Source organism: Zalophus californianus, chromosome 8, assembly GCF_009762305.2.
Source record: "Zalophus californianus isolate mZalCal1 chromosome 8, mZalCal1.pri.v2, whole genome shotgun sequence".
Lineage (NCBI taxonomy): Eukaryota > Metazoa > Chordata > Mammalia > Carnivora > Otariidae > Zalophus > Zalophus californianus.
In genome coordinates this window covers 125747320-125759088 of record NC_045602.1, presented here as the reverse complement: position 1 = coordinate 125759088, position 11769 = coordinate 125747320, and the positions used below count along the sequence as shown (strand labels likewise).

General features: G+C 51.2%; 1 protein-coding gene across 4 annotated transcripts; it reads right to left on the bottom strand.

The window, feature by feature from the left end:
• Positions 1-578: 578 nt before the first annotated feature.
• On the bottom strand, positions 579-11562 carry CD40 (CD40 molecule). Of its 4 annotated transcripts, none has more exons than XM_027623211.2 (9): positions 11400-11562; positions 8252-8327; positions 7792-7917; positions 7357-7503; positions 6933-7026; positions 4307-4368; positions 2304-2402; positions 2150-2178; positions 579-1582 (listed from the first exon to the last, which is right to left on the bottom strand). In XM_027623211.2, exons 1-9 carry the CDS (start codon positions 11448-11450, stop codon positions 1445-1447), a joined length of 822 nt encoding a protein of 273 aa, XP_027479012.1. In that variant the 5' UTR covers positions 11451-11562; the 3' UTR covers positions 579-1444. The 4 variants fall into 4 exon arrangements, with proteins under 4 accessions (XP_027479012.1, XP_027479010.1, XP_027479013.1 ...); XM_027623209.2 differs by having other exon boundaries at positions 579-1594; positions 11400-11560; XM_027623212.2 differs by having other exon boundaries at positions 2316-2402; positions 11400-11557.
• Positions 11563-11769: the final 207 nt, after the last annotated feature.

The window sequence follows — 11769 nt, the reverse complement described above, 5'->3', positions numbered from 1 at the left end:
GGGGGGGAGGGAGGGGGCACCATCTGACCAAGAAGCAGCAGCTCCTGTAGCAGTTGGGAGGTCAGAAGGAAGTGGGAGGCCCAGGATCTCCCCGGGAAGGAGCTACAGATGTAGGCTCCAGGGAGCAGGAAGATCTGGAAGGAGGAGCATAGGACCAAGAGTGGCGAGCTCTGAGCGGCGCCACTAAGAATTGCTGTGTGACCACAGGCAAGTCCCTTCACCTCCCTGGGCTCCCATTTTCACCTCTGTTAAAGAGGAAGGGATCTGGACCCTGAATGCCCTCAAGGCTGTTTTTTATGAACATGAATACAATGGGGAGATTGCTTTGCAAACACAATGCCAAATGTGAGCACACATGGAAACCGCCCAGGGAAGGGCAGCAGCCTGGGGATGTTCTTCTTATCCTCAGAAAGTGCCCCAATTCTGTGAGCCTGGCAGCAAGTTAAACAGCTCATGTCACCCAGCATTTCCACCCCCGTTTTCCTTTATACATGTTTGATGACTTTTTTAATTTTTTTTTTTTTATTTATTTGACAGAGAGAGACACAGCGAGAGAGGGAACACAAGCAGGGGGAGTGGGAGAGGGAGAAGCAGGCTTCCCCCCAGCAGGGAACCCAACGCCGGGCTGGATCCCAGGACCCCGGGATCATAACCTGAGCCGAAGGCAGACGCTTAACGACTGAGCCACCCAGGCGCCCCTGATGACTTTAATTACATAAGGATTATATGAACTCACTCTCTTTTTGGGGGAAAAAAGTCAAATCTTCGTTTAACCCTTCCCCAACCCTTCTTCCCCAACCCAGACATCACAACTCTTGAAGCTGTGCGTTTTCTGTGTATCCTTCCAGAACACTTGTCATACCTACATATACATTGGTATGTTATGTTTACACACGTATCCTTGGATGATATATCCTATTGTTTGGGGGTATGCGCTTTAAAAAAAAAAAAGTTTCCAGACCCATCATTCTGCAACCTGCTTTTTTTTTTTTCCACGACAGTTTTTGAGATCCTGTTGTATAAATATATTACAATTTTATTTAGCCAGTCCCCTGCTGATGGACAGTTAAGTGGCTTCTAGTCGTCCACTATCACAAACAACGCCGCAACGGATATTCGCGTATATGTCTTCCTGGGCTCCTAGAAACCACCACGATCATCTCTCCGGGCACTGAACTGCTGAGTTGGAGGGTTTGGTGGGTATTACTACATGGCCGCCAAAAAGTTTCGCCTTCATCTTTAAAAGCAACTTGGGAGATGGCCTGGGCTCCGGGGCGGGGGTGGAAGGTTCTCGGTCTCTGCACCACAGGGGTGCGCGGGGGAGGGGGGGTGCCCCGCCCCCTGACGCCCAGCGCAGCAGCCCCAGCGGCAGCTCCAGGCTCCCCAGGCTCTGCGGCCGCGCGCCCGTCTTCTCCTGCTGCCACACTCCTGGGCACGCGCTGCCTCATACTCTCTCCTGCACCGAGATGCGGCTCTCTTTGCCGTCCTCCTGGGTCACCGGCTGGCAGCCGTGTAAGGTCTCCTGTACCGGAGCAATGGACTGGGCGGGCCCAGGAAGATCCTCCAGGTCCTCCACGGGGTCCTGCCACATAAACTTAGGGGAGCCGAGGCATGAGGTTACACCCCCCCCAACCCGCAACACCTCCAGTAGCCCTTCCCTCAGAAGGAGACCCCTCCCGCAAACACAAGCCCCTTCCCCTTTCCCAAAGGGAGGGTCAGTGCTGATTCAATGGGTGCCTCCTGCCCCCTGCAGGCCACACAGAGAGTGTCAAGAAGCTTCCAGAGTGGGAGCCTGCGGATCCAAGGAGCTGCCCCTCCAGCCCCCACCCAATGACCTGGCACCAAGGCCCCAGAGACATGGTTCCCCACGTATTAAAATGCCAGGAAACATCAGATCTTGCCAATGGTGCCGGGGCTGTTCTGGGGCGGGGGGTGAGCTCTGGAGATGATAGAGGTTGGTGGTAGCAGGGAGGGAATGGGAAGAACCCTCCCTGCAGCCCAGCACTGGCGGTGAGAGTAGCTCCTGCTGCCTTCCCCGGGGACCACAGGGGCAGACCCTGAATCAGTTTTCCTGCCACAGAGGCAACAATGAGTCAGGCTTTCTTTCCAGTTTGCCAAAACCCTGAGCTGGTGCTCAGGGCTGACCTACCTTATTCTCTGGCTCCTTGGCCACTTTTCCTAGACAGAGAGAGAGGGAGAGAGAGAGAGAGAGATGGGATGGGGAGTTGCTGAAGCCAGATCAGGAACAGGTGGCCACTTCTGTACCTTCTCCTCCCTCCCTCCTTCCCTCATCACCTCCCCACCTGGGGACTCACTGACACAGGCAGACACCAACAGGACAGCAAGCAGGATCCCCATCGTGATGGGGATCACCACCAAGGCTCTTATCCGAGGTGGGGGACCTAGAGAAATCAAGACTTCAATGATGGCTCCCCACCAGCGGCAACCCCCTACCCCCATGCCTAAGGCTGCCACACTTTTGCTGGACTCTAAAATCTTTCAGTGGCTGAGCTCATCTAAAATCCGACGGTTCAAACAGATGGCCCTGGGAGAATGTGGCCGGATGTGTTTAGTGTGACCAGCACATTAAAAAAGAATTCTTGAAATATTTGCCAACTTTTTAAAATTGGGAGATGACATATTTAGAGTCAGGATATCTGGCTTCTCTTAGAAGTTTGGAAGATCCAGCCCCACCTGCCACCCCTTACTAGAACTGAGGAGTGGTAGCAGTCTCCACCAGCTGCCCACATGCCCCATCCCTCCCCACTCTCTGCCCAGTGCTGAGGTCCATCAGCATTTATGTCTGCACTGTGGCCTTTGTTAAAGAAGCATGGAGGGAAAAGTAAAGTAATTCTTGGACCTAAGTCTCTATCCTAAATGGGAAAATGAAAGATGCATGGCAGGGACTAGGGGAAGGCAAATGAAGCATTCACCTTGGGACAAAATCTAAGGGGACACCAAAAAAACTCAGTAATCAAGAAAAGTAATATTTTCATGTCATGTTTTGAAAAATCATATTAATAAACTATAGCTTACAGGCTGGCTGCCTTTTCTTTTTTCTTTCTTTTTTTTTTGAGATTTATTTATTTATTTGAGAGAGAGAGAGAGCACACGAGTGGGGGAAGGGGCATAGGGAAATGAAGAGAATCTCAAGCAGACTCCCCACTGAATGGGGAGCCTGACACAGGACTTGATCTCACGACCCTGAGATTATGACCTGAGCCGAAACTGAGATCATGACTTTGAGCCAAAATCAGGAGTCAGACGCTTAACCGCCTGAGCCACCCAGGTACCCCTGGCTGTCTGTTTTTTTAAAGTTTTATTGGAACCAGGGTTGGGATTAGACTGAGGCAAGTGAGGCGGGGCTGGATCACGTTTTTATGTCAATTTTGATATTTTGTTCATTATGGGCTTTTTTATACATTAGCTTTGATTTTTTTTAAATGTATCCAATGTTATTTATCTTGATGACTGCGTTTTTCTCTCACCCCCTTTAATACTGCATCCAAGGCAAGTGTCTCACTCTCCTCACTCCAGTCCCAGCCCTGCCAAGAGGAAAGTGGGTCTTAAAAAACAGAGAGAGGGGCGCCTGAGTGGCTCAGTCGTTAGGTGTCTGCCTTCGGCTCAGGTCATGATCCCAGGGTCCTGGGATCGAGCCCTGCATTGGGATCCCTGCTCAGCAGGAAGCCTGCTTCTCCCTCTCCCACTTCCCCTGCTTGTGTTCCCTCTACACTGTCTCTCTCTGTCAAAAAATAAGTAAAATCTTAAAAAAAAAAAAAAAAGAAAGAAAAAACAGAGAGAGTGTCTTTGTCTTAACCGTTAACTTTTCAACTCCTCAACATGACCTGCATGGTCCCTGCAGTTATTTGAGTCTGTGATCTGTGCTGTAGGCCAACCCCTCATTCCAAAATCAAAACCGAGGCCCTGAGAGGAACAGTGTCCCACCATGCTGGTGCTTCAAAGGCAGGGTGGCAGAACAGCATTGCTGGAACACCTCGAAAGTGCAAGAAACTGTGCAAGAACCCGTGCAAGGCACTTCCCTCAAGCTGCTAAGGGAGCTGCTGTCATCATCCCATTTCACAGATGAAGAAACTGAGGCTCAGAGTAGGGAAGTGACTTGCTCAGGCTCCGCAGGTAAGTGGCAAAGCTGGAATGCCTCAGCCCCCAAAACTGCCCTCTCCTCTCACTTCACCCGCTCTCCCTCTTCCCCCCTGCCCCCAGCCCAGTTGTCTCTGTGTGCCCCTGTGTTCCCTTTGAGCTCCCTGCCTCCTGAGCCTGCTGCCAGGGCCCATTCTCCAAGACTCACCACAGACAGCATCCGTCTTGTTAGTCCCCGCCTGAATCTCCATCAGGCCTTTGGTCTCGCAGCTGTGCACAGACAGATGTGCATGTGCGCACGCACGCACACACACACACACACGACACAGAGACAGAAAAAAGACATGAAATTTCCCCAACCATAAGATTTCCAACCCCAGAGGGAGACCATCAAAACGAAGAAGTTCAGGTTCACCGAGCACGTATTGTGGGCAACATCCTATGCCGGTTATTATGGGAATGACACAGACTCTGTTCTTACGGAACTCATGAGTTCAGAGAAAAAATCGTTGCATGTCTTGAAGGAGGAATAATCAGAGAGTCTCTACAGAGCGCCATGCTTTGTCACATAGGCTGAAGTGAACTGGGAATCATTCAGAGAAGGGGAGACAAAGCCTACAATGGCTGGAAGAGACGGGTGATGAGTCAGTCTAAGGTAGGGCTTCTCAGCCTCAGCACTACTGACATTTGGGACCACATAACTCTGTTGCAGGGCTGTTCTGTGCACCGTCGGATGCTAAGCATCACCCCTGGCTTCCACCCACTAGATCCCAGTAGCAGCCCCTCCCCAGTTGTGACAACCAAAATGTCTCCAAACATTGCCAGATGTCCCCTGGGGAGAAAAATTGCTCAAGTTGAGAACCTCTGGTTAAGGGTCGTCCAGAAAGACTGTCGTAGGGAAGGGAGATCTGAGTGGCCTTGAAGGATGTAAATTTCGAGCAGCAATACATTCTAGCTGAAGCAGGACAACATGATTTGAGGGATTCAGTGGGGGGCATGCCAGATGGTGTGAGGGAACTAAGGAAAATTGGGCTTTAGGACCAGATCGCTGGTAATCAGCCATGAAGGTTTCCACCGGATGCAGATGGTAAGTTGCATCAGCATCCAACCAGATGACCACACAGTGACAGGACTCAGGGGGCCAGAGAGCTCACAGGAGGAGAAATTACGGACAAGTGGACAGCCAGGAGGCCCGTGCATCCTCAATATGGGATGATGAAGACGTGGTTCCAGGAGGAGGGGGGAGGAGTGGACAGAAGAGAACATCGCCAGGAAAAATACATCTAAAGTGGGGGAAAAAGGTGAGAAGCTACAAGGAAAGCACATATATGAGTGCTTAAGCATCTATAAGTCACTCCTACGTTTCTTTTCCTCATGCCTTGTGAGATGAAGGGCATTCCCATTTTCCCAATGAGGGCACTGGGGCTCAGAGGAGGGTCACACACTTAGGTGGGATCATATCTTTTCTAAGCTGCACTGAGGCCAGAACCCAGTGGTCTGATTCTACTAACCCAGCTCCCCTGGGTATCATTCAACATTTATCAGTAAAGATTTATTGAGCACCTACTGTGCACCGGGCATTGTTCTAGGCATAAGGAATGCATCGTTGGAAGAAAAAAAAACAAAAGCCAAGTCTCTACACTAAAGGAATTTGCAGTCTACTGGAGCAAGGCAGATAGGAACCAAATAACAAAGTATTGTGGGGATTGCTAGTATCTGTGTGGAAAATACGTGTGTTTGCATGTGCGTGCTTTTATTTGTTTGTACGAAGAATCTCTGGGAGGACACACAAGGAACAGGAGCTACATCCAGGGAGTGGGTAAAAGGAAACTTATCACCATAGGCCTCATTGTGCCTTGTGTCCCACGAGCCTGTCTCATCCATTTTTTAAAATTAAATGTAGAAAGTTAATCGGGCACATGTTGAAGGGTATTCCAAGCAGGAGGGTTGGATACAAGAGAACGAACAGTGTGTTGAGGGGATTGCAAGTAGCATGGGGAAGAAATGGAGCTGGAAGGTTGGGGGCCCATGTGAAGGAGTCTGGGTTTCGTCCTAAAGGCACAGAGAGCCATGAAACATTTTAAATAGGGAGCATCATGATCCGAAATACACTGTAGAAAGCTCACTGTGGCAAGAGGGTGGGGGGAGAGAGCAGAGGCAGGGAGTCCGGTAAGGAGGTGAAGGCACCATCCAGACCACAGTGATGACTGTGAAGATACTGAGAAGGAATCCCGAAACATCTGGAAGGCCAGATGGACAGGACCTGGTGACTGATTTGGGAGCGACCATGGGACAAGTGCCCAGACCCATGGGAGTGGTCTTCCCAGAGGGTGAGGGGGGCAGGCAAGTGAGCCCATTTGTCGCCTGTGGGTCACCTGCATGGAGGTGGACCCCCAGTGGTGGTATATGACTGTCTGGGACCCAGGAGACAGATCTAGACAGGAGATGTTGTTTGGGAACCATGGATACAGATGAGATGCTCAGGGGAGGTGGGCAAAGTGATTGGGGAGTAGAGCCTAGAACTAAGGCCAAGGAAACCTGGTAGGAGGAGCAGAGGCGGGGTAGAAGGAAAGCAAGAGAGGTGTCACAGTGCCCCCAAGAGGGGAGTTTGGTGAAGACTGAGAGATTAGCAGCGTCTTTTACCACTGAGACAGAGCAGGCAAAAAAATGCTGAGAAGTGGCCTTTTTGGTCAGCCACGAGGACACTCTAGAAGTTCTCTAAGTGCACAAGTGCGTGGACATGGGGAGCAGGGGCTGAGGGACAGGGGGCCGGATAGAATGAAGTAGCCCCATGCCCCTCTTAGGGCAGGAAACACAGAGATGGATCCTTGTACCTTGTCCAAGGGTGACACTTTTCCAAAGCAGATGACACATTGGAGAAGAAGCCGACAGGGCAGGGATCGCAAATGGTATCAGAAACCCCTGTAGCTGGAAGGGAGGAGACGGCATTCATCATCACAGTGGACCACCTGTCCGGCTCCCAAGGGAACTGGCGGACAGGCAGGGCGGGAAGAACTGCCTGTTTCAAGGGTTGTCCCTCAGCACAGAGCTTCCCCGGTGGAAGCCTCCTCCCCCATTGCCCTCCCAAGGCAGATACCCAGGGCTGGAGGCCAGATGAGAAAGGTTCCGTTTCCTCCTCACCAAGCAGAGATCCCAATGCAGGCGGGTCAAGGCTGAGTGCCCACTGCCCAGCCCCTCACCCGGAGCCTCAGCTCCTCCCTCCTGCCTGCAGAGCTGACTCCCAGACAGGCCACGTACCAATCCACTTGACTCCCAGTCCAGGGGGGCACAAGGTGTGTAGGGTGCAGCTCTCACAGGCATTGCTGGTACAGTGGAGACCTTCATGGCAGGTGCAAGTGGTGTCTGTTTCTGAGGTGCCCTGCCTCTGGACCCGGAGCCCTAGGTCTGAACAGAGATGGCAGGAAGGATGGGGATGGGGACCCCTTAGCAGCCATGCTCGGGGGATCTGCTTCTCACATGTCCTGCTTTTATTTTCTGAGACCCTCTTCCAAGGAGGGATGGGGATCAAATTATTTAACAACCCATACAACCCAGACTGCAACCAATCAGAACAGACCCGGGCTATACCAAAAAACAAAACAAAACAAAAAAAAACCCAATGGCTGCATTGTCAGGAATGAGCTAGACTATCAGCCTAGCTCCCGCGCACCCCTTCCCCAGGAGCCCACGCACTGGGATCGCAGTATTTGTGCTGGTGACAGTGTCTCTCTGAGTTCCAAGTGCCTAGGAATTCGCCTGTTTTGCAGCGAGTGCATTCTGTGTTGATGGTCTCTGTGCAGTCATTCACCAGTTTCTCTCCTGGAAAACATCGGGAAATGAGATGGCTCCAGCCAGCTCAATGAGTCAGACGCTTATCAAAAACTGAGCAGGTTGGGGTTTAGGGCGGGGGGGTTCAAAGATGACTGTCTCGGAGCCTTCCAGACTTCATAATCTGGTGGGGGCCTTGGGAGAGACCGGAACCCTAGTGCTGGGTAGTGCAGAGAGGGAGCCCAGAACATTCTGAGAGCAGGGCAGGGATGGGAAGAATCCCAGGGGTCATTTAAGACTCAAGTTGACAGCTGACACATAGGGTCTGCATCTGCCAGCAAACCAAGAAGAGTCCCACTATGGGGCCAGGGGGTTGGCGGCTCACCTGGCGGACACAAATTACAGCACTGACTGTTTATTAGGTATTGCTTTTCTCTGCATGCAGTGTGTTCTGGGTGGACCTAAAAACAGAATGGGATGATTTGAGGGTATCTTGAAATCTCTGCTGCAGCCTCTACGGCAGGGAGGTGGAAATCAGCCAGGACAGAGGTTAGTACTGAAGTGAAGTCCAGAGCAGAAAAATGGAGCCTGCATATTATTTGGTGTGTTTGTTTTTAACTAAACTGCCAACTGATGTGATTATAAAAGGACCCAGAGGATCGGCCTGGCATTTCACAAAGTGATTGCGCTGGAACATCACAATATTCTCTGAACTAAACAGATCTGCTTTTGGCTTGACTCTTGAGTTCTTCCTCTTCCCAAAGACGTAGAAGCACATGAGGGCTCCAGTACCTCCCCTGGAGTCCTGAGGCTGGCTGGCTTCAGCTGGTCCTAGTTCTGGCTGGGGCTATATTTAGCACTTGGTGGCTTCCTTCTATTCTTCTGTTCCCCACCCCTTTCCCTCTCCAAACCCTCATCATCCGATCCTCTGATCACCCAACCCCTCCCTCATGAAATGCCTGGACTGTGAAGCTGGAAGGACTAAAATCCAATGCATTTGCTTTACAAATGGTTAGCCTAAGGACCAGGGAGATGGGGCACTTGCCCAGGGTCACATAGCGATAGAATCTGATGAGAACTCAGGTCTCAATACTGCCCCCTCTCCATCAACATAGGTCTTGCCTGCGCTATTTTTACTCCATCCAGGTACCACCCATGCTATTAATTACTTCTTATTAATTTAAATACATTGATTTTTAAATATAAACCTTATATCACTACCATGAGAGAAGAGCCAGTATCGCTTCTCATAAATAAAAGGTAACCCTAAAAATAAATTCAACAGAAGTGCAGCAATGTTATTAAAAACCCAGCTGGTTGCTCCACTTGCTGATAGTCCTCCTCTCCAAGCCTGCTCTTGGTTTTTGTTTAAAAAGAAGGATTAGCAAGTGCTGGAGAGGTTTTAACTTTATTCTAGCTCCAGAGACTTGCTCCTTGAAAAAAAAAAAAGGGAAGTATTTTAATAGAAGTGTAAAGTGAATTTCTGTTGTTTAGTTCTATATCCGTGTGTTCCCTAAAATCATGCCACACTTTGGGAACAGCCAGTGAAAAGAGCACAGGCTTGAGAGTCAAACAGCTTAAGGCTCCAATCTTGCCTTTGTATCGCTCACTAGTTATTTTTTCTCTTAGCCTCAGTTTCCACATCTCTAAAATGGGAGTAGTGCCCACTCCACAGATAAGGTTGTGAAAATCAGAATGAATATATGTATACAGCCTGGCCCAGTAGCTAGCACATAGTAGGGCTCATTTAAATGGCAGTTTTGATTATCATATATATGTGACTATCTGCTGGGATGACTAACACCCTGGATTCTGCCTAATTGGTGGCTCTCATTCAGCTTGGGTGAGAAAATTACTTACAGAGAAGCATCTTATTCCAAATGGGGAAGGAAATACAAAGGTCTGTCGCTTCCACTACCACATCCTGTGAATGTTCTTCCTGCAACCCTGTGGACCTTCCCACCAGACTCCCAGAGCAACGAATGTCCCTTGTGCCATTTTCAAACCCACGAGAAATACAGCTCCTTCTCTGAAAGTTTGTCAATCCCCAGCTCCCACTCCATAGCTCCAGTCCTTCTGACACAAAGAAGCTCAGGACCAAGGCTCGGAGAGGCCGGCTCTGGAATCAGGCAGATGTGGATTTATATCCAGGTTCCACCTAGCTATGAGAACTCTGGCAAGCTATTTCCTCTCTCTGAGCCTCAGTTTGCTTATCTGTATAATGGGGGAATTGAAAAAAATCAGACCAAGAATGCCTGTAAAGCATTTCGCTCAGAGCCCGACACATGGGAAGCTCTCATAAATAGCCCCTGCTATTTTTGCCACTACCCAGTCTCTACCTGGAGCCAAAACTGGCAGTGTGCTCTTGAGAAGCCTAGATCACCCTTCACGCTACCTCCCCTGGCTCTTCCTCCAATCCCTCCTATAAGAGTCCTCCTTCTCCTCCTCCTCCCTCCAGCTCCACCTTCTTCCTGCCTCCCTTCTTCCTAAGAACCATCCCTTAGAGTGAAAATGAAAGTTCTGGGACCAAAGCAGCTTCCCCATTGACTCTTCCCCTGCTGCTGACTCCCCTCCCCAACCCCTCCATGGGTCTTTCCTACTCAGACTTCATGCCAGAAACTACAGCCTTTGAAAGTAGGGGGAGGCCGGAGGGGTTGGGATGAGAGGGTCAGGCACTTGGGGGATTCCCAGCCTCCAGAATGAGGAACTACAAAAATACATTTAAACAAAAAGTGAGTCAAGTGTGGGCTTCTGAAAATCCCGGAGACACGCTTGGTTGGGCATAACTGAGACTTTCTGGTGCCTGGAGAAACCCCGGCTGGTCTCCTAACCCTTTCTTGGGTCCCATGAACTATTCATCTCCCCCCAGAGGTCTCCTATATCATCTTAAATTCGAGAGGCAGAGACACAGTCTTGGGTATTCCTCCTAGGTTGGATCACTCAGGATTTGGGGGTGGGGGTGGGAGAGTTAAAAGCTCCTTGCCTTCTCAAAGAAGTACCTGGGGCCCTGCACCCACCCTTGTTCCCACAAGATGCCCTGGAAGAAGGCATCCCCAGGTGGCCAGGATATGATAACCACTCCCAGAGGCTGGCATCTGTCCGCAATGGAAAAGGGACAGGAAACCAGCCAGACCCGCCTCTTCCCTTGCCCGGCCTCCCTCCTCGCCTCTGAAACCCCTCACCAGGCTCCGTGCGGCCAGCCTCTGAAGCAAACCCAGACTGCAGCCTTTTGACCAAATAAAAGCTTGAGGCTCCCCAAATCCCAACGCCATCCACGCCATAGGTGCACGTTTTTTGCAGTGCCCCCACTACGCGCCCTCTGTGGGCTACCTGGGACCCCAACCTGGAAGGAGACAGAGGCAGCCTACCTCGTACAACTAGGACCCGGGGTACCTTACCCAGCTTCTCTACCCACTTGTCTGTCCTCCCAAAATCAGCTAGGAAGGCCCTTCCCCGAAATATTTCTTCTCTTCCCATTCCCCACTCTCAAATCCCCAAATCCCCTGTCGGGTCGGAGCAGAAACTCAACTCACGGCGGTCAACAAGGAGCCCCAGAAGAGACAGCGCAGAGGCAGAAGGACCATGGCGAGGTGAATACCAGGCGGCGGAGTAGGGGCGCGGAGACTGGGCCTCTAGTAACTCCCCCAGCCCGTGCCCCTTCGCCCCGCCCAGGACATGGGCGGGGTCTTCGGGGACCAATCGCGGTCAGCTTCCTTGGGCGGGGCGGAGCTCCTGACTACTCTTCGCACCCGGATTTCCCCTGGACGTTCCTCGGAGTCTAATTCTCCCGGGAGTTTAGGGACGCGCTTTTGGCGCGGGAGATGGCGCGTGGCCCCAAGAAGAGTACTTCCTCCTCGTCCCTGGGGCTCAGAGGCCAAGCTGAAGAGGGCGGGGCGCTAGCAG

Bases quoted from the DNA above. Each gene is read 5' to 3' on its own strand.
- CD40 (XM_027623209.2), bottom strand. From the start codon at position 11,450: ATGGTCCTTCTGCCTCTGCGCTGTCTCTTCTGGGGCTCCTTGTTGACC. The intron at 7,918-8,251 runs GTGAGCCGCCAA...GATGTTTTCCAG, and splicing joins CTGTAATTTGTGTCCGCCAG to GAGAGAAACTGGTGAATGAC. The intron at 2,403-4,306 runs GTGAGTCTTGGA...TGATTTCTCTAG, and splicing joins CAAGACGGATGCTGTCTGTG to GTCCCCCACCTCGGATAAGA.